A 21267-nucleotide genomic window follows, 5' to 3' on the forward strand; every position below is an offset into this window, starting at 1 on the left:
GCTCTGGAGGGATGATGTTATCATCCCCTTTCTCTACTCTGTACTCCGTACTCCATGGTTCTTCGATAGAAGCAGGCTCGCGAAATCTATCACTATCACACTCCGGGGCAACGACTTGACTGAGTTAGTCCGTTCATGTCTCCAATCAGTGGACTGTTCTCTTATCCAAAAGAGAAAGAAAGAAAAAAAAAAAAAAGAGAGAGAGAGGGACAATCCGGTGACACAAAAAAAGGGATGAGAATGGCGCGCTGCGACTCGGACGAACGTCGAGAATTCAAAATCCGTCCAAGGTAGCACGTGTGTTACCGAAGATCATTACTCGGCAGCAAACGAGGCAGATGTGAGCATGGAGCAACGTGGTCGTTTGGTGTGGGGAAGATCTCATTCTCACCAGGAGGCGTATGTAGTAGGTACAATACTGCGTACAGTAATGTAACTAGGGTGCCAGGTACAGTGAACACTGCCTGTGATTGAACAGTCACTTTGGAATCCAAACTGGAAACTTGCATTATCTGAGGTGGAGGGTGGATTTTCCGTCATATGCCGATCAACGTTATGATTGGCAGTTTGGTACATAGAACTAGAGAAGAGACTAGCTAGTTGTGGTTAGATGGTTCATCATGGATGGATTCTCCATCAGACACCATACCAGATCGAGTAGTTGGTACACAAGACGGTAGGCAGGAAAAAAGACAAAAAGTTTTGAAAAAAAAATCGAATACCACGGGTAAAAGGTACAAACCACAAGTTCATGCCAGATACCTCCACCTAGATACGGTACACAACCCAAAATGCTGTTTTCTCACAATTACTCCGTACATACTCCGGGCTCGGTACAACGGGAGAGTCAAAGACTCAAGAAGAAATGATGTGAAGGTTAAACGAGCGAGCGTGGATCTTGAGTCCGTTAAGCATTACTCCCCGTCGTGGAGTCTCCCCAATTCAACAAGCTCTCTCCTCCATTGTCCATCCCATCCTGCGCGTCGGAGTGTCGGTAGACAAGTGCGATCCGTCAACAAGGGTCCCGTTGCCCGGAACGAATTCCAAATCCGCCCCGGTCGGGACCCCGGGAATAATAGCCCTCATCAGGAGTCCAGTCCTCATCACAGTCACACCATAGGTAGTCCATACTCCATACCTACCTAGTTTACTTCCCTCTCTCCAATAATCAACGACAATCTGAGAATCTGAGGGATGGCTACGTACTACGTATAGTCGTATACTCCATCCATAACTCTATCTGTGTTCGTCGTCGGATCCGAGCCTGACAAGGTCTATTTTTGACGAGGCTCACCCAGTACCATTTCTTCTGTGACTGTCTCGTAATCCCATGGGTCATTGCATCATGGGAGACTGGTTTACAGGTTGTTGATTAGACTCGGAGACCAGGGGGAGGAATCCTGCACTGCCATACGACAGATTCAGAGTCTCAGACAGGGTTGGTCGATCGGATACAAACCACGGAGTCTACCAGGCCAGCTTCAGGCTGTCATACTCATACTCCTCCCTCACCAATCTGAAACATGAAGGATGAGAAAGGTTCGCATTGGGATCCTCGTCCAGGACTCCAGGGGCTGCGCCTTGTGGATAAGGTTGTTGTTCCTCTCTCTCTCTCTCTCTCTCTCTCTCCCCCCTTTTTTTTGCTTTTATTTTTTTTTTATTTTTATTTTTTTAGGCTCCCAACGAAAATCAGCCTTGTATTATTATTAATATTAGGCTGTGGTTGGAACATGCTATCTTACAGACGGACAGTGTACAAGCTAACTATCTACCAAAGTGGCAGGGTTTAGGACGATCCCCAACCAGCTTGGAGTTCATAACTTCATACTCCATAGTCCATACCTCATTTTTGCATCATTGGATATCAGACATATTATCATCGCTCTTACACCACATGGGTTGTGCAATCATCCCTCGGATCTTTTCTCAAGGAACGAACACTTGAACAATTTGTTGATCTCGTGTTAAATCATTATCGTCGATGGGTCTAGACGACGGAAACAACGGCAGACCCTCATATTTTCCCGATTGGTGCAAATCAGAGACAGGTGAGGAATCGAACTGGTACCGAAGACTGGAGAAATAGATAGGTATGGACTACTGGCTTGGCTGTCCAGCTAGTGCTAGACTGACGGAAAATGGATTCAGGGTTATCAGTCCAGCGTTAGGTTTCTCCTACCAATTGCCTCTTTTGTCCTCCAGTGTGTCCTGGACTCCTGGGTTCACGACCGGACCATCTATCGATCTAATTGACAGAGGCTAAAAGCGCGGTCTCTCTCCGACAATCCTTGGTTTCATCCGCAAGCACCAGGGCAGGATGGAGTATGAGGCAATTCTAACCTTCAATCATTGTGAGTGGATAGATAATACTCTTCTATCACTGCACGGTGGCTCAAGGTTCCCACCAGACTCTCTCTCCCTTTTTTCTACCGAACAAGAGTAAACAGTACTCCGTAGAGCGGACGGGCCCGCTGAGGAGCAACTAGAAATTCTCCAACAGTGCCATCTTCAACTCGAAAATCATCAGATGGAAATCAACTAAATCCTATGTGGCTTGCCACTAGATATAGTCTCAATATCTCATTTCTCTGGCCTCAGCTCACTCGCTAGCTGACTGGACTAGCTTCCTCCCAGAGTCCCAATCGACCAGATCGAACAAATCACGGACTCGAAGACCTGGTATCGAAAGAGTCTAGGTGCGACTGCACAGATTCCCTGAATCAGCTAGTCTACTAAAAGTTGACCACCTCCCATCAACGGTTTTTCAGCATTGCGGTCTCAAAGTCCAAGTGGGACAGGTAAATAGTCCGCCAAACGTCAAACCCCGAGCGGTAGGTAGGGAGTTAGGACCGACTTCGTCTTGAGAAACGGGTTGCTGTCCTTCCGGAAATTTTAACAGAAAATTTCCTGTCCCAACATTGTAACGCGACAAAAAAACGATCGTAAAGTCCTTCTCTAACATGGTCAAGCAATTCGCTTGATCAGGACAAACTTTCATCCAAGCAATGCCAACCCAACCCTGGCGAGTCAATTGAGGCCACCAACGAACCTTGACATGATTCATCTATGGTATGAGATAATGAGGGTATCAAATATCAATGCACCAACACAATGAGAGGACCCACGGTCCCACACAGATCCCCCTCAGTCAAATCTCCTCGCTCAGGATAGACAAGCAGCAAGCGATCCGCTCAGGAGCGATAACCAAAGTGGATGTCGGACGAGAATGGAGTCAAAGAGTCGCCACAGTGCTCGACCCATAGGCCGAAGTCTGCAAAAAATGAGCTCGGAGTTGAGAGTTCTGCAATTGTTGTTACATGTGACGACTCGATCTTGCCTAGCAGCCTTGAACTATCCCACTTGCTAGGCTCGGGCGTCGTGATCGACAAGTCGACACAATCAACGGCCTCCTCGCTTCTCCTGGGCCCGGTATCGAGATTCGAGGCAAGGATTCTGTTGACGGTTCCGAGCTGCCTATCACTCTACCTATCATAAAGGTGACCGGCATGCTATATCCCGTGAGTGCAGAATGTGGCTTGCTAGCTGTCTGAGACTCTGAGCACCCTGCGACGACACCAGAGGGCTGACTCCAACGGGCAACGACGACATTGGATGGTGGACCGGGCTAACTGCCGGTCAAAGAGGCTCAACTTGCCGGTTGTACTTGGCGAGAAAAAAGGAGTCGGACGCGATTGGACTTGGAATTGGATTCCAGATCACTGTGCGGAACATTATTCCGCCCTTGCCTATGAGTGATATCAGCTGTATGGAGTATATTGATTATTGTCATTGTCAGAGGACATACTTTAGTAAGAGGAGCTCAATTGTGCTTTCTTGCCGGTATGGCGAGGCCGCGGTTTACCATTTGAGACTTGGGGTGACTTGGGGAGCCTCCTCTGTGCTGGAGATTGAGGATAGACCCACGATTCATGAAGCACCCAGCATGTCACTGGTGGAGATGAGGCCATATCAGCCATATTGCCATCATTACGAAGCCATTCAGCTTCCACCCCCCCGGGTAACAAAAGTACCTCGAACCAACCTGACGAGACAAACCTCCCCAAAAGTTGACCGGCATACGACCTAGGATCCAACCCCAATAAAGATCCTTAATTAACCACCAACCCGACTCCGTAAATACAGGCTCACTGTTTCCAAGAGCAGCCCGATCAGGCAAGGTCGCGCTTAGACTTTGGGGAGGATTGCCTTCCCTGCCGCGCTGCATGGATCATGCGAGTTGCCTGTAGGCGAATCACCGTCGCTGCGTCGGATTAATTATAGTAATAATCGACCGTTGTGGCAGCCTTACCAGTTACCATTTCACTTCGTAAAGACCTACCAGGTACGGCGTTAATGCAGTTTGCTACTAGGTCCTACTGCAGTCTGCAGGCTAAGGAGGCATGGAAGTCAGGGGCAATGACATTATTGACCGGAAGTTAAGTCAGGAAGCATGGATTGGTCTGAACCATCCGACCAGTACCTTACCTTCGATACTACCTAGGTACCTTAGGTGACTATGATTATCACTGTAATAGTAAGTCTCCGATTTCGATTCGGGAGGTCATAGCCTACGTCGGTTACCTGACCCTTGTCAACCTACGCTGTACAGTCTACACGTGGGCGTGGGCGTGGGCGTGGGCGTGAGGCGATCAATTATTCCTGTCATTGCAGTTTGCGCAATGGGATTCATTGCTATTATTCTGCGGAGTTTGGAGTAGTAGGTAGGGTACGTCGACCACAACGGCACAACCCCGTTTACCAGATCTGGTCATTATGGCCGGTCTGAGTCTTGTCTGTGTCTCTATATCCGAGGCTGTCTGGATATATATATATATATATATATATTTTGTCTTCCAATCATTGGCTTAGCAATCCTAGTATGTATCCTACCTTACTCATGTCTATGATCTATCATGCAATGATGCAACACCTAGATACTCCACCCTCGACTCAATATATATCCCATCTGCAAACCCGCCCCTCCGATTCCATTGTAAAACCCAACACGTCTCGACGGTTCGACACACACAGCATAGCCCATCCCAGCCACGCTACTCCGTACAAAGTACACAGACACAAGCAGAGTCCACTCCCAGGTTCGACCTCACCATCCAAAGTTCCAACAACCAACGATCCAACATCTATGAATAGCATCTACCTCCCGCTCCCCCCCCCGCTATCCAGGTCGTGCACAGCCCACACAGCCCACAAAACATACACCCCCAATATCTGAAACCCGTAACCCTGAAACGCCAACACCCAAAAACCAATCTAAGTTATAACAGATAAACAGACCCCAGCATGAGACGATGCGGTTCGCCCCGTTGCGGCGTGCCGCTGCAGAAATCCCCCAACCTAACCTTCCGTCCTCGACCAAACGAGTATAGGGGGGTCTAGACGTCGTGAAGATGATGACGGGAGATGGGATGGGGGATTTGGGGGTCTGACATCATCTCTTCTCTCTCTCTCTCTTTTCCTTCATGGTCGGTTGTACCTGAGCGTACCTGACCGCATTGGTCTAGCTAAGGTACTGTTGCGATAGGATTGGGGGCTGGTTGGTTCGATGCTGACGCTGACGCTGACGCATTTCGTTTCGTTCTTGGGGCTTATCATCGACAGTGACACGAACTGGCTTGGCTAGTAAGGTCCAGAGGTGCGAGATCGTCTGTTGGATGATATCATACGATCACATCACGTCCAGAGCGAACATCTCGAGCGGGAAACTGGGAAACCATGCCGTTTCCCCCTGTCTTGGCCCCCCAGTCTCCGAACGGACGAGATATCAGGCAAGCTTGCTTCGCTGATGAGCATAGGATGATACAGGAGCCTGTCTGCCTTGTAGACGCAAGCAGCGAAGGGGTCCAGCCATTCACATCTGATAACCTCCGGGGTCGAGACTCCAGTGGCCGATGGCGCTTTGTGCTTGTGCTTGTGCTTGTGCTTGTCAGCTACGAATTCCCTGCAGATATCTTTTATTTATCGATGCTCTCATAAACGCAGGGCGTGGATTTCAGATGTACTTTGCGTGCGGACGAGAGCATTAAGAACGGTCGGTTGTTTTCCTGTGATATGCGTGGAGTTTTGGTATGCTCGCATTGCACTTCGGGAATGCAGCATGTATACCACTGATATCTTTCGGTTGAGACAGGATGGTTGGCGTGTTCCTCATACCAGATGTACTTGTTACAGACTAGATGTGGGAGATATATTCTTGGCCACGAGTGGACTCTGAACAAGACATCGAGAGTTGTGGTTGCTGGTATACCTGAAGAGCCAAACAGGTACGAGAATCCTACCGAGATGCAATGATAAAATGTTTCAATCAATGGCTTAGTAGGAGTCATGTTTGCTGAACATGCTTGACTAAAACCAACAAGTTCATGATCTGTCTTGATGCCGTTCCTCAACGGAAGGACCTACCATACTGCATACCGACAGGCCAAACTGCTTAAAGCGTGAGATTGTCCAAGATCCTAAATCAACGAGTGGTATCCATATTCATTGCACACATTAACTGCAAGACCCGCTCAACCCCCCCTCTAGGTATCTGCCCTTCCAGCTATCCGCACATCCACCATGGAGAGACAACGAGGGAGTTGAGCAGGAGCTTGGAAAAAGCAAAAAAGTGACATCACAGAAAGGAAGTGTAATGAAAGAGATGCTTCAGCTCAAGATGAGGGGAAATCTTGGAGAGAAATAAGATGATTACAGAAAAAAGAAGGGGAAAAACGAATCTTCAATTGGCAATCGTCCCGTCAAACGCCCTTTTTCGAATAATACAAGTTCCCAACATTCCTCCAAGGACAATGTAGAAAGCCTATGGGCCGCCTCCGCGCACTTCCATCAGCAGCATCGCAGACAAGGACGGTTCAGTAGGCGACACTATGGATATCAGCTCCAGACGACGTAATATTCGAAAAAGGTCGATTATGGGGTTGGGTCCTCCGGTTCGTGTCACAAAAAAAATCATTTCGTCACAATCACAAGTTTCGGACAATTTTGGAGAGGCGCCGAAATGGCGGACAACTCGTCTGCCTGATTTTCGTCGAACCATACCATCAAGGTAGGCCTTTGAAAGGACGAGGGTAACAAGGTTGACAAACTTGTACCAATCGCCCGAGCCGCAATAATGATCAATCGAAAGGACATTTGAAGGAGGTCCAAGAAGGGATGAACGTTATTATAGGAGTTTTGAGGTGAACATAATCGCTGGGATTGATTCGATTTGGAGACCGATATGATACGGCCGGGCTCTTGTCACGGTATGTCGAATTAACGACGGTCGGGATTTGTCACCTGCAGTCATCTGGTCAGCCACCACCGTCTTTGGACTCGAGCCTTTGGGTTTTACCTGTAGGATCCGACGGGAGAAGTCGTGATCATCATCAATGCTACCGTTGCTTTGGCGTCTCTGAGCCATGAAGTCGCCGTCGAACCTCGAATCTGACATTGAATCTTGAGACATGGGCTTGCCAAAGCGCTCGGCATTGGCGTTGTATTGCGGTTGCGCATTGGAGCGTTTTCTGAAGCGCCAGAGAAAGAAGCCAGCACCAACCAGGGAGCAGAATCCAACAACGCCGACAACAACACCAGCGGCAATAGCAGCAGTGTTGGGGCCGCCGTCCGACTGCTTCTTCTCCGGGTCGGCGGAAATGGTCGTGCCAGCCTGATTGGCTGGCGATGTCACGAATACTGTCTGCTCACCTGCTGTAACGATTTGACCCTGGCTACCAGTGGTCATGGTCGACCCTTCGATGGTTGTCGATGTCGAGCTCGAGTTGGTGCTTTCGGGAGCACTGGAGTAGTACGGGACCTTGGCGCTGATTCCGGTCAAGTAGACGGAAAATGCATTAGCACCGCCACCTAGGAGAGCATCGTCAGCATCAAACTTTGAGATCCACGAAGATTACGAGTGAGGGAAAACATACACATGACATCAGGCCAACCGGCACACTTGACATTGCATTTGTCATCCGTCGTCTCAGCCGACTGTGCAGGGAGCTGGTTTCCACAGAGGCAGTTCGATCCCTTCGTCAGCGCAAAGACAAGATAGTTGCTCTTCACACAGAGCGTTTGACAGTACCCGTTACTCTGGTATGTGTATGGGCCTTGGTCTTCCAATGGCGTGGCATCGCTGAAACACCCTTCTTTTACCATTGTAGGATCGGCTTTGACGGATGGGAAAACAGCGGCGAGGAGCAACGCCGAGGTTGTAAGCGCTGAGCGCAATGTAAACGACTTCATTGTGATGGTTATATGTGATGAATCTGAGAGAGAATAGTGACCGAGCACTGCCTCAGATCTTGGATGGTGGTGTTGTTATTGTCGAACGAGAGATAAGGGACGACCGGCGTAACCCTGCAACAAGTAATCTCGTGACTTGTCTTTCAAATTTCGATTCCCCTATGTCCTTTCCAAGGTCGAACGGCAGGGAGCGCCCTTAGAATTCGATTCACAAATAGGTGAACAGTTGGATCTGAGGAAGGCGATGAACTTTAGGCTTCAGGCGTAATATGTGAGAGAAGAATGACGACGAATGAGGCCTGGACGAGGCCAACGATGAAGTGAGGACAGTGAGAAGGATGTAAAGCGAGTGGTGAGCCTTTTGGCGATGATGGTTTCTGATGGCGAAGAGTTTTTGAGGTTGGGTGTTTCACAAAGCCCCCTTTTGCCGGGAAAGTGGAATGAGCGAGATGAGGACGGGAGGAAGTGTGACCACTCAGGCAACCAAACCCTCCACGACGAAAACCCGCGAACTAGCGGAGGGGGGGGGGGGGGGTTAATAGAAAAGAAGTATGGGGGAGGGAGGAAGGCGAAAGAATTATGGGTAAGAAAGCTGATGCAGTATTGATATGAAGTCAAACCCCTCCCAATAATGAATGTAGATTAGCGAGGGACTGGTATTGAACGGAGGATAGATTGATAGTCAGAAGGAGAGAATAATAAGAGAGAGATGGAAGAAAGAGAGGGATAGACTACTAGAGAGACTGAGAGAAAGAGGAAGAGGGCGATTGAAGGGACTTCTGGGAGGGATGCACTAAGGAGGACTCACTAAAGGTATTGATTTGATGATTATTACCTTATTGATTGGGCCTAAGCGATAATAATCTCCAGGAATTACAGTAGTGTGTGTCGCTCATACCAGCAGTACACGGGCGTACAAGGTACCTTACTTTAGGTACGAGGCGGGTGTCAACAAAGCGGTAAATTACTACCTATGACTGTTCCATTCACTTTGCTCAGGTAAGGTACGTGGTAGCTTCCATCAATCATAAACTACCTACCTACCTACTTTGGTAGAGAGATCACTGCTGTGCATGGTAACTTTTCTACGCCTCGGGCATCTTCCAATAATAGAGCATCAGCACGAGAAGGAGACACGGTACGCACTTTGCTGTTTCTTGAGCGGGCGGTTTCCAAACGGGTCCTGACCCTGGTTTGCCTGGGAGTGGTAATTTTTACATCCCGCGTAATGCGCTCCACTCACCCTTCTGTTCCAATGAAGCGAGCTCAATCTGGCTTATATAAGATATCTCCCGTGCTGGTGGTCAGGGGCAAAGCAGTTCATTTCCGTATCTTGCATGTCTGACTGGGAAAAGGGCGCTGTTGCTGGCATCAACTAACCCCGATATGATAAGAGTATGCATTGGACTCGTAATTTTGTGTTGGTTTCTTACGGAATAATTCAACATACCTTACCTAGTGACAGTCGGGTATTTCCAGCCAGATTTCATGTAAAGAGGAGCCGATCCGTGGATGAATCGGAGCTCTCGAATAGAGACAGAGACAGTATCATCAAGTATCGAGATGGAAGGTCAAGAATACATCCACCCGACAAGATACCTAGGTACCTAGATGGAATGGATATATACAAAGAGGTTGCATTTTTATTCTTCTGAAGCTGTGCAGCATTCAAGCATGGCAAGAGTGCTGCTCTTCCTGTGAGCCATGCCGACCGTATCCATAAATAGGAACCCTCCCTCTGTGGCTTACAAGGGTCAACAGGCTAGAAGGGCTTTGGGCCTCTGACATTGGAACATGACCAGACAGGACAAACAACCCGATGAAAGAGATCATTTAGCATTAAGCAACCATCTTAGTCCCTAGTCACACAACTCACATCCATGCAGAGATCAGATCATGTAGTATATATACAAGCATGTCTTGCACGAGCATTGGTAACTTAGTATCAGTCACAATCAATTTTCCATCTCCCATGGTTTGGATTGTTGCAGAATCTTTGGCTCTGAAAGAGACAGACCAAGTATCAAGTCTCGAGAGCGCTTTCTGCAGACTTGGTTTGAATTCACATCTGTTTGTTTTTACTCGGAGTAAAAACTGTACGTACTTATTCCTCTGGTATATCTGACTCTATGGACTGTCTACCTACACAAGCAACTTCATTTCCCATCAGCATCTTTATTCTCTTCAGTTGTGATTTGTGTCTCTGTCAAGACCAGCAGCCACACCAATTGTAAGCGCGCCTCAAATTCCATACGGGGCGTTCTCCATGCCTTTTCCAGTTAAGCGCCAGTGTTGAAAACCTCAATAACACACAGACCCATGATGTTTGATTTCCTCATCCGTCCGCTCCGGCGGCGCGGAGAACACATGTTTCACGCTACTCCAGATACCCCAAGAAATCTCCTAAGCTTGATGCTTTGGAATTCCACCAAATGATACACAGAATACCCTATCATAAACCACCATGATGCTGAGCAGAAAAAGCTCACCTCACAGGATGATATCCCTCCCACCAGGAGCATTTGCCGGACGTCCATGGATTCCCCACGGCCACTCCCGGAGTTGGGTGGGTCTAAGCCCCTTCGTGACCTCTGCAGGTTAATGCGGATCGTCGGAACCCGTAAAGGAAATGTAAGGATCGACCTCTGATGTGTCACGGCAACGGCGGTACGGGGTACTGGTATCTAACATCGCTGGAGGTCCGATACAATTAATAAAACAACAGTACTGACGGAGTCATGGAGTAGACAGATAGATACATATTTTGTTGTTATTATTATTGTTGTTGTTGTTCTTCACGCCGCATAGAGAGATCGACATAGACCAGCAGACAGAACAGTCGCTATGACAGAGGCCAATTTCCTGTGAAAAAATGATCGAATCAGATCAACCAGATCATCGGAAAGACGACATGAAATGCACCTGCTTCGCCACTTACATCGTCGAACTTTGTGTCTCGACTCTGTGACAACAAAGAAGACACGGCGCTTGTGGCATGCAGCAAATACGTAGGCCGAGTAAAAGCAAAAAACGCATCAATTTTGCCACCGAAACAATGAAGCTCGCAGTCAGGCGGTTCGTCAAAGGTTGACGCTCGACTACGATAATCAACGAATCTACGACGGCGCCCCATATCACCAGTGATCGTGTCCTTCCAGCACATGCGCGCCTGCTATCGCGTTCCATCTGCATCACCACGAGAAAGATAAATATATAGTCTGACAGCATCTTCCATCAGCAGAATAATAATGATCATATTCGTCACATAGAAAGCATGTGGACGTGTCTTGGAGAATGCAGAACAGCGGGATTCTATGCTTCTCTACGCCAAGGAGTCGTTCTAGAAGCATGCTGGTCAGCCTTAATTGATTATTACGTCCTGAGGATCCTGACTTCTGAATCAGTATGTGAATCGCAATCTCCAGCGACACAGCCAGAATCTGCTGCCGCTGCGAAAAAAAAAAAAAAAAAAAAAAAAAAAAAAAACCAGGAAGCGAACGATCAATGCGCCCTTGCTGGATGTCAGAGCTGCTTACATACGTATTGTTGCAGACTTGGCACAGTCTGAATCATTCCAGTTGTTGTCTATCAGTCATAATCAGTACGGCGCATGATTTTGTGCAATGCAATGATCATTGGAGATATTATTGCTCAAACTGATGCTGAAGTTGCTCTAGGTTCAAGATAGAACCAGGATCTCTCCGCTCTCCCATCACTCATTTGTATCATATAGATAAGTACTCTGTATGATTGACCCAATATCCCCGGTCTTCTCCCCCTTTCAGTAGTCGATTTCACCCTTTTCAAGACCGGCGATTGAGAATTCCGATAAAGTCCAGAAACCGGAGGTGGAAAAAAATCGTTAAATTATACATACCTCAGCCAGGTCTAGAACGTACACAAGTGACCCACCGGACAGCAACTGAACAGTCTGTCAACGGAGTATGTCATCTCGTGTCTACTGTAGGGTCCTCAAAAAGTTGAAAAAAAACAACATTTTCTTTCTTTTAGAATTTTCTAATGTTTTTTTTTCTTTCCAGCAGTTAAACCTCCTAATCTAGTAATAATACTAAGACTTTTTTAACTAATTAGAGCCCCTAAATTTTACTACCCTATAGAATTAGACTAATTAGAATTAGTAGCTAGTAGGTGCCTTATTACCTAGGAAAGCTATATATATACTCTAAGAAATAATAGTGGATTTTATCTAATAATATTAAAATATATATCTTTATATATAAGAAATTATTAACTTCTACTACTTACTACTACCATCACCATGGGAAATTCATCTTCTGGGTAATAGAATAAAAATTTAGCTGAATTTATAGCTATTTATAATCTTTACTAATTAAAAGAAGTAGGCTTCTATATAAATTTATATATAAAATTACTTAGAATATTTATAGATACTTATCTCCTAGATTCTATATACCTACTACACCTACTATTCTAATTTTAATTAAAATTTTAATATGACCTGCCTAACTGCCTATATATCTTAATATATTAGATTATAAGAAGCATAGCATTAAAAGAAGATAAATAAGAATATAAATTATTAAATAAGTATCTTTAACTATTAAAAAGTATTAGCTTCTAAGATTAATTAATAATTAGGGATAGCTATCTTCTATAATGCCTACCCCTTTTATATATTTTTAATACTAGGAATAATATTATTTCTCTAAGTATTAAATCTAAAATACTCCCCTCCTTTACCTAAGATTATAACCACTACTATACTAGATTTATACTATAGCTTTATCTAGATAAAGCTATTCTAGTAGCTTTAAATTATATAGTATCTAAATCTTATATATAATAAATTAATAAATATTTATAGAGAAAGAATTATAAGCCTTAATATTAATTTATATAGATCTAGCTACTTTCTTCTAGCAGAAGATATATTAGATTAAAGCTTAACTACCTATATAATTTCTATATAGATTAAAGATTAGGTTAAAAAGCTCCTTACTAAGCTAAATAATAGATAAAAGATATAAAAATTTATTAATTCTCTCTCTATAGATATCTCTTTCATAATAAAAAAAGTATAGGTAATTCTATAAGCTAAGCTAGTATTTAAGAAGATATTTATAATTCCCTATAATTCTTATAGGCTTTAGCTAGTGATTAAAGATCTATTAAATCTTCTATCTATTAGTAGGCTCTTTAAATTAGCATCTTTAATTATAAGGTATTTTAAGAAATTACCTCTAGATTAGGTAATCCTTTAGTAAATACAGAATTAGTAGTTAGATTCTATATTAGATTCTATATTAAATTCTATATTAAATTCTATATTATATTTACTTATTACAGCTATAGTAACTTACTAGGGATCTTAGTATAAGATGCTTTAGTTAGTAATATAGAATTAGGAAGCTTTAAAGACCTTTATTAAGAGAGATAGAGATAATATTAGAAAGATCTCTAAGATTCTCTATTAGTTAGACTTCTAGGATAGTCTTTCTAATCTTCTTAGTATGCTTAAGCTATTAGATAAAGTAGTAAGAAGCTTAGAATCTTAGAAGTATAATCTTATACTAGTAAGTATCTTATCTACTTTATCTATATCTTTTACTAAGAAATTAGATAATATAGTAATAGCTAGATATCTAAGAACACCTATCTAGTAAAAGTAGAACTTTTATCTTTTATAATAATATACTCTTATATATCTAGCCTCTAGTAGATTATAAAGATTTAGAGAGCTAGTAAATAAAGTACTTTAACTACTAGCTTAACTACTATCTATACCCTAAGACCTTAAAGGTATAGCTTCTACCATATCTTATTACTAATTTATAGAATATAATCTATGAGTATAGTAGTAAGGAAGCTATAAAATAATTTAGATTTTTTTAGAATAAAGAAAGAGTATTCTTTAATATTAAATATTAGAAGAAGAAAGATCCTAATTAATTCTAGCTTATAGTAGTAAGATTCTAGATTTACTAAGAAAATATATATAGAATACTAACTTCCTTACTCTTTAGAAAGATATTACTCCTAAAATTAGTATCCTAGCCCTCTATCTCTACTATATAATTATAAATTCTATTACCTCTAAATAAAGCTTCTTAATCATAAATCTACAGCATATAAAGATATAGAATTAGATAAAAACTAAGTAAGTAAATTAAGTAATATTTATCTATATAAATATCTAGAGTCTTTAGCTTAGAGACTACTCCCTATCTACTAGCCTATATAAAGGCCTAGAAGATAGAGATAAGGAGCTTATATAGCAGGGAGTAATTATACTTAATAATATAGAGTATACCCTAAGCTAGGCTACTAGTAAGATAGCCAGCACTAGTAAGGTAGCTAGTACTAGTAAGGTAGCTGGCACTAGTAAACCCCCTAGTAGTAGTAAGATCCCTAGTAGTAGTAAGGCTAGTAAGTAGGTAAAATCTAATTAGATTTTAGGGAAGTAAGTATAGGAAGAATAATTATTTTTTTAATAGAATTAAAATTTTTATGGAGGATGTACAGTATGGACTTCTATATTAGGGATAATTTTATATTTTACTAGTAAAATATATGGGCAGTAAGAATCAGCAGGAGATATTTTACTAGTATATAAATTTCCTCTAGAAAAAAAATATTTTTCTTTCTGAAAAGATGTTTTTTTTTCCAGAAATTTCAGAAAAATGGAAAGAAAATATGATTCCCTAGTCTACTGTCTTCTCACTTTTCTCTTGAGTTGTCTCCGACCATCCCATCCCACGCAGAAGGAAAAATTGGCGAGTATTGGGTAACGTGACCCGGTGCCTACTTTTGTTTGTGGCTTGTTGCCTGGCCAGCAGCCTCACTTGGTCACTTCAAAGCTCTGTACGTCAGATGATCAATTCGAGAAATGAGCTTCTCCTTGGAACAATGAAGAGAAACCCGGCATCGGATCGCTTGATGGATCTTAGACTACTCGCTCAGTCCGAAGAACGGAGAACTTTGCGCTGGTTCTCGGTCGTAGTTTGGGGAAATGACAGAGTATAGATAGATAGGTAGGTAGGTACGGTTAGCTGCTGGCTAAGCTGTTGCTCGTTCCGAAACGTCCTAAGGGATTCTTGAACATGTAGGTAAAAAAGTAGTTCCCTAGGCTCCTGGATATATATTTATGTAGAAAGATATAGGAATACTGTGGTGTTGATAGCTTATTATTGCTGTTGGGCACAACAATTATCATTGCACGTGCTTCTATATATATTTGCTAGCGGAGAGGTACTCAGAGCTCTTTGCCAACAAATTAAATTTCTTGATGGGCTTCAAGGTCAAAACCCAGCGTAAAATCGACGAGTCTACAATCTATAAAAGAAGCTAAATGCAGATGCTAGGTCAATTCCAAATCAACTTTTTTCAAAACTGTATTCAACAAGATCCCCATATCCTCTCCGATATATATGTTCGTAGAAGTTTCTTCTATCGTCGAAGTTGCAAAACCATGCAGGCACTCGTCTGTACAAACAACCAAGGCTCTAAGGCTTGGGGATCTTTATCGACTTGCTGACCATCATGCAGCCGTGCAGCACGAATAGGAGGACGACCGGGTGGAACTCAAGGGGGGTACCCTTGGCAACCACTCCGAGAGGCAGATCCTCAAGAATCCAACCCTGAGAGACCCAATACGCCATGAGAGAGGCAATCGACAGCGTCGTGGGAATTGGCGTGCCCTCAAAATACTTTGACTTGCCCGTCTTGTCCTTTGGCAGGACAGCAACGGTAACGTTGAATCGGGCCAATCGGGTCAGACCGCAGAGCACGAAGAACGCCAGGAGGAGATGGTCAATGAAGGTGCGGACTCCGAGAGCGAATGCGCAGGCGGCAGGGGCCATGCCGAAAGAGATCTGTATCAAAGTTGAGCAGGTCTGCTACATCCGAGGTCACTCCTCATGGCGTCAAAAATCCTACCAAGTCTGCTAAAGAGTCAAGCTCTTGCCCCATGAGAGACGACTTCTCCCTCCATCTCGCGATCTTGCCATCCATGAAATCGAAGAATAGTCCAAAAGGCATGAAACCCAGGGCAGCCCAGAGAGCACCGTGTTCGTTTGGATCTCCTAGACAGTAACGCATCGACGAAAGGACGGACATAACTGTTTGGACCAGTATCAGTAACGGGTCGGCGAATTCGGCGAATCTGTTAGTGAACTATCTTACTTCCACAGAAACCTATTGAATACGTTAGCGCCTTTCCAAAGAGCCAGAAAATACTGATCTAGACATACCATTGAGCTCAGTGACCAGATCCGCAAGATGCAAGGCCCTATCGAAACTCGTCAGTTTTCATCCTGAAATCCAGAGTCTCGCACAGACTGACTTGACCAAGCTGAAGTGACCGGTTTCTGACGAAAGAAGCATTTTTTGCTTCTCCTGGCCTGATATGCCATGTTAGTATAGTCTTCTTCACAGCGTGATTTCTGCTAGGTCAAGACACACCTCCGTCGCCCGAAGCTGCGACACCGCTATTTGGCGATTGATTTGGCATGGTTGATGGTCGGCGGGACATGTCAACCTATTCTCAACAAGTAGAAACAATATATGAGAGGAGAAAAAGATTCTAATATAGGGTTCAAAAGCAATTCGACGACCGTTGGTAGAGAAGTTGGAGGATCAAAGGCCGAGGATTCCAAGTGTTGACAAAACGCACAGATTCTCCCGTTCGGTGGGCGTACGGCAGACCAGACGTCATTTGAAAGGCGGTGCGCAGAAGCTGCGCCACATTCTCCAGCCACCTTTTTATTTTTTTTTATTTTTTATTCTATTTTGGCTGGCAATGGGAAAAATTCCCCAGGTTATAAATCAAAGGAGCAAGTTGACACTATTGATGTACTACGATTGAAGGTGTACAAAAAGAAACTATTAAGTAAACAAATCTCAAGTTAGGCTGTATCCATCTTACAACCGTGTGGACACTGAAGCAGCAAACTTTCATATGCATAATGAATATCTCGACAAAAAGGTTCCTGCAAGAGCTCCCGTTTTCCCATAACGCCGTAATAAGACAGTACTAGGCAAGACAGAAACTGTCTATCGTCGGAAGCCTCCACGGGGGCCTCCTCTTCCGCCACCTCTGCTTCCACCACGGAAGCCTCCACCGCCGAAGCCTCCACCGCCGAAGCCACCTCCTCTGGGTCCTCCGCGACCTCTCGACATGCCGCCGCGGCCACGAGGGGGACCACCACGTCCACCTCTCATGGCTCCACGGGCACCACCTCTGCCGCCAATCGTCTTTCTGGGTTTCGCGCCTGCAACAGATTAGATTGAGCAAGAAAGAAGCGGACGCGTCTGATTGCCTACCTGCTGGAGCCTTGGGCTTGGGGAGGAACCTAAGTTGCGTTGTTAGCAGCATATCCAAGATTCTCTACCGAAGCGAAAACGTACTTCTCAAGAGGGAGGAGCTTGTCTCCTCCAATGTAAACCTTGTCACCGGCCTTGAAGGAAGTTGCGACAATGCCCTCCTGGGGCTTGACGGTGAAGTAGACCTGGTTGATGGGTCCAAGAACCTCGTCGACCTTGCCGATAGGAGTCTGGAAAATGTATTAGTCGCAAACGTCGTTGTAATGGGTGTGATGTCGGTCGCGCCGTACTTTGTTCTCGAGATAGATAGGGGCGTTGAAGTAAGGAATCTTAGGATTCACGGATTCGCAAACCATCTCGCCTTCGCAAGCATGCATGACAGTTCCCATCTCTGAAGAAAAATTAGTCGACCGTTAATCACACCATCGCGTTCATCCATAATAGTTACCCAGAACCTGTGCTGGGGGTCCGGTTGGGGCTGAGAATCCTCCGCGACCTGTCCGACGAAAAATTTCGTTAGCCCAAATAACCTCAACTTCCAGACTGCGAGACAATTCCAACTCACCACCACGTCCACCGAAACTTCCTCCACGGTTGGCGCCTGTGGCAAAGCCACCACGACCTCCTCCACGATAAGACATTTTGATTCTGATGTTACGATCGGATCGACCTGTATGGAGTTCGGAGTCCGGAGAAGTTTTCAAGTGGTGGGAGCCTCGAAACGGTAAAGTGTCGCTAGCCGCCAGGGCAGTTTTCCGTCACGTGGCTCACCGCCTTCCCTCCCCTCACTGTAGAAATGAATGACTCTTTATGGATACGCCGAAGAGTCATCTCTCAGGATCCTCCCCTATTTAGTCTCTACGTCTCCCAAGCTGCTGGTCGAACATTCTGGGATACAAACATGGCTTCCGAAAGTTCGAAAGAATTGCCCGTGAGGCCCGCCGCCGAGGCCCAGGGCGCCAATGCCTCTGCTGAGTCTGCGAAAGCCCCGCCAAAGGCTGCCAAAGCCCAAGCCGCCCCGAATACCGACTCTCTCCCCGATTTCATGGTCGAACGAAACAAGCTCTTCGAAGAATTGTGGCAGCAGTATAATGAAGAGTTGAAGAACAAGCCTCACCCGGAGATCAACGTCACCCTTGATCTGGGCAATGGAAGCCCCTCCCCTGTCCCCGCCAAAGCCTGGGAGACCACCCCCGGATCGTTCCTGAGGGATGTTCCCAAGGACATCAGCGCCAATGTCGTCCTTGCGAAGATTGATGGGAAGGAGCTGTGGGATCTGAACCGCCCCCTCGAACGCGACTGCAGTGTATCCTTCGTGCCTTTTGACAGCCTCGAGGGTCGCGAAGTTTTCTGGCATTCCAGTGCGCATTGCTTGGGTGAGGCCTGCGAGTGCGAATACGGATGTCTTCTCTCACACGGACCTCCTACCCCTCAGGGTTTCTTCTACGATATGGCCATGCCTGAAAAGTGAGTGTTGCACTTGTTCATAAGCCCTACGTCTTGCGATTGTTGTACAGGTCTGACAGTTAATGATAGTCGTGTGGTCAAGGAGAGTGACTGGCCCGCCTTGGACAGCAGAGCGTCCCGGATATTCAAGGAGAAGCAGAGCTTCGACCGACTGGAGGTCACGAAGGAGAATCTCAAGAAGATGTTCGCTTACAGCAAATATAAGCTGCATTACATTGACAAACTTGTGACTGGAGAAAAGAGCACGGTATACAGATGTGGTAGTCTGGTCGATCTCTGCAGAGGTCCTCACATCCAGAACACCGGAAAGATCAAGACCTTCAAGATCATGCAGGTACGGCGCATAGCTTGCGAGCGAACATTGAGCCCATGCTGACGTTACCACAGAACTCCTCTGCATACTTCCTTGGTGACCAGTCTAACGACTCTTTGCAACGTATTCGTGGTGTTGCTTTCCCCGATAAGAAGCAGATGTCAGAGCACCTGAAGTTCCTGGAAGAGGCCGAGAAGCGCAATCACTTGAGAATCGGCAAGGACCAGGAGCTTTTTTTCTTTGACGAGGTTTCTCCTGGTTGTCCTTTCCTTCTTCCCAATGGAACCAAGATTTTCAATGCTCTCCAGGCTCTCCTGCGCTCCGAATACCGGAAGCGGGGCTACCAGGAAGTCCAGACGCCCAACATGTACGATGTCGGTGTCTGGAAGACCTCCGGCCACTGGGCGCATTACAAGGATGACATGTTCAAGCTTGATGTTGAGAAGAGAGAGTGGGCTCTCAAGCCCATGAACTGCCCTGGTCATTTCGTGCTTTTCGGCCACCGCGAGAGAAGTTATCGTGAACTTCCCCTGAGAATTGCGGACTTCGGTGTCTTGCACAGAAATGAGGCATCAGGTGCGCTGAGTGGACTCACCCGTGTTCGGAAGTTCCAGCAGGATGATACCCACATCTTCTGTACCCAGGATCAGGTGAGTAGCGAGTGTGAACATTTTCGTCATCGTACAACTGGCTAAAAAAACTATTCAGATCTCCTCTGAAATCGAGGGTCTCTTCGATTTCCTCCAGTCTATCTATGGACTGTTCGGTTTCACTTTCAAGCTGAAGCTTTCTACTCGCCCGGAGAAGTATCTTGGTGATCTCGATACCTGGAACTACGCCGAAGAGCAACTCAAGTCGGCGATGACCAAGTTCAAGGGTGCTGACTGGACCATTGACGAGGGCGATGGTGCCTTCTACGGCCCTAAGATTGACATCACCATTGCTGATGCTCTCAAGAGAGAGTTCCAGTGTGCTACGATCCAGCTTGACTACCAGGCACCCATCAACTTCAAGCTTGAGTACATGACCAACGAGAAGGGCCAGGCTGTCATGGAAGAATCCAAGAAAGAAGGCGAGACGAAGTCCAACGAGCCCGGCCCCGGTCGCGCTCGCCCCGTTGTCATCCACAGAGCTATTATTGGTAGCTTTGAGCGATTCCTGGGTATTTTGATCGAGCACTTCGGCGGCAAGTGGCCATTCTGGATCAGCCCTCGTCAGATTCTCATCGTCCCCGTCATGCCTGCTGTGAACGACTACGTCGAGGAACTGCAGCAGATCCTGCGTGGGGATAAGCTTAACGTGGATATTGACATCAGTGGTAACACCATGCAGAAGAAGATCCGTACTGGACAGCTGGCACAGTACAACTTCATCTTCGGTACGTCTGGTTTATTAAAACTACCTCCCCAGCTGTATGATACTCATGATTCTAACTTGATATAGTTGTTGGTGCCCAAGAGAAGGAGTCTCGCTCGGTCAACATCCGTAACCGTGACGACCCTGCTACCCAGAACAAGGGTGTCATGGTTCCTCTCGAGGAGGCACGCGAGAAGCTCCGTATCCTGAGAAAGGAGCGCAAACTGGTGAACTCTCTGTAGAGGGACAGAAAACTGGTTCCTCTAGCTTCTGTCTGGTTGTGCTCCAATCCGCATGCCGCTATTGCACGGCCTGCGAGATCATCAAGAAACGTATGACTTATGTAGGCATTGATGTTGAATTCAATATAAAGGAGAAAAAAAAAAACAAAATAGATTTGGAGTATTTAGCGATGCGACCATGAAGAGACCTTGAATATAGAAGATGTATCCTTGGGAACAATGGCATTGACATTGATATGCGTCTTCTGCGTGACTTGGGCCTGGTCCAGCGATCCAGCAACCCAGTAGTAAGATTATTGGTCCCACCATTGTATGTAGTTAGTGGACCACCAACGGTCTTTC

At 45.6% G+C, this 21267-nt stretch overlaps 4 protein-coding genes across 4 annotated transcripts, besides 12 other annotated features; 1 reads left to right on the forward strand and 3 right to left on the reverse strand.

Moving 5' to 3' along the window:
* Positions 1 to 1602: 1602 nt before the first annotated feature.
* Positions 1603 to 1628: a microsatellite.
* Positions 1603 to 1629: a microsatellite.
* Positions 1630 to 1637: 8 nt separating this feature from the next.
* Positions 1638 to 1671: a microsatellite.
* A 2944-nt stretch (positions 1672 to 4615) lies between these two features.
* Positions 4616 to 4647: a microsatellite.
* A 174-nt stretch (positions 4648 to 4821) lies between these two features.
* Positions 4822 to 4845: a microsatellite.
* Positions 4846 to 5917: 1072 nt separating this feature from the next.
* Positions 5918 to 5944: a microsatellite.
* A 1236-nt stretch (positions 5945 to 7180) lies between these two features.
* ACLA_052620 (WSC domain-containing protein) lies at positions 7181 to 8244 on the reverse strand (the record flags this gene model as incomplete). The annotated part of the gene is made up of 2 exons (XM_001272214.1): positions 7181 to 7863; positions 7929 to 8244. The coding sequence occupies 2 exons, from the start codon at positions 8242 to 8244 to the stop codon at positions 7181 to 7183; spliced, it is 999 nt and encodes a 332-aa protein (XP_001272215.1).
* Positions 8245 to 11008: 2764 nt separating this feature from the next.
* Positions 11009 to 11037: a microsatellite.
* Positions 11038 to 11698: 661 nt separating this feature from the next.
* Positions 11699 to 11729: a microsatellite.
* Positions 11699 to 11730: a microsatellite.
* Positions 11731 to 13509: 1779 nt separating this feature from the next.
* Positions 13510 to 13555: a microsatellite.
* A 994-nt stretch (positions 13556 to 14549) lies between these two features.
* Positions 14550 to 14610: a microsatellite.
* A 1118-nt stretch (positions 14611 to 15728) lies between these two features.
* On the reverse strand, positions 15729 to 16939 carry ACLA_052630 (CDP-diacylglycerol-serine O-phosphatidyltransferase; the record flags this gene model as incomplete). The annotated part of the gene is made up of 6 exons (XM_001272215.1): positions 15729 to 16097; positions 16162 to 16343; positions 16476 to 16513; positions 16568 to 16625; positions 16687 to 16762; positions 16898 to 16939. 6 exons carry the CDS (start codon positions 16937 to 16939, stop codon positions 15729 to 15731), a joined length of 765 nt encoding a protein of 254 aa, XP_001272216.1.
* Positions 16940 to 17277: 338 nt separating this feature from the next.
* Positions 17278 to 18188, reverse strand: ACLA_052640 (H/ACA ribonucleoprotein complex subunit GAR1/NAF1; the record flags this gene model as incomplete). The annotated part of the gene is made up of 6 exons (XM_001272216.1): positions 17278 to 17495; positions 17548 to 17576; positions 17632 to 17777; positions 17838 to 17938; positions 17996 to 18043; positions 18113 to 18188. The coding sequence occupies 6 exons, from the start codon at positions 18186 to 18188 to the stop codon at positions 17278 to 17280; spliced, it is 618 nt and encodes a 205-aa protein (XP_001272217.1).
* Positions 17326 to 17369: a microsatellite.
* A 260-nt stretch (positions 18189 to 18448) lies between the features above and the next one.
* ACLA_052650 (threonine--tRNA ligase THS1) lies at positions 18449 to 20925 on the forward strand (the record flags this gene model as incomplete). Its single annotated transcript, XM_001272217.1, has 5 exons — positions 18449 to 19014; positions 19084 to 19348; positions 19402 to 19977; positions 20036 to 20705; positions 20771 to 20925. 5 exons carry the CDS (start codon positions 18449 to 18451, stop codon positions 20923 to 20925), a joined length of 2232 nt encoding a protein of 743 aa, XP_001272218.1.
* Between the last annotated feature and the right edge of the window lie 342 nt (positions 20926 to 21267).

This window comes from Aspergillus clavatus, genomic scaffold (genome assembly GCF_000002715.2).
Source record: "Aspergillus clavatus NRRL 1 1099423829800 genomic scaffold, whole genome shotgun sequence".
NCBI classification, from domain to species: Eukaryota; Fungi; Ascomycota; class Eurotiomycetes; order Eurotiales; family Aspergillaceae; genus Aspergillus; species Aspergillus clavatus.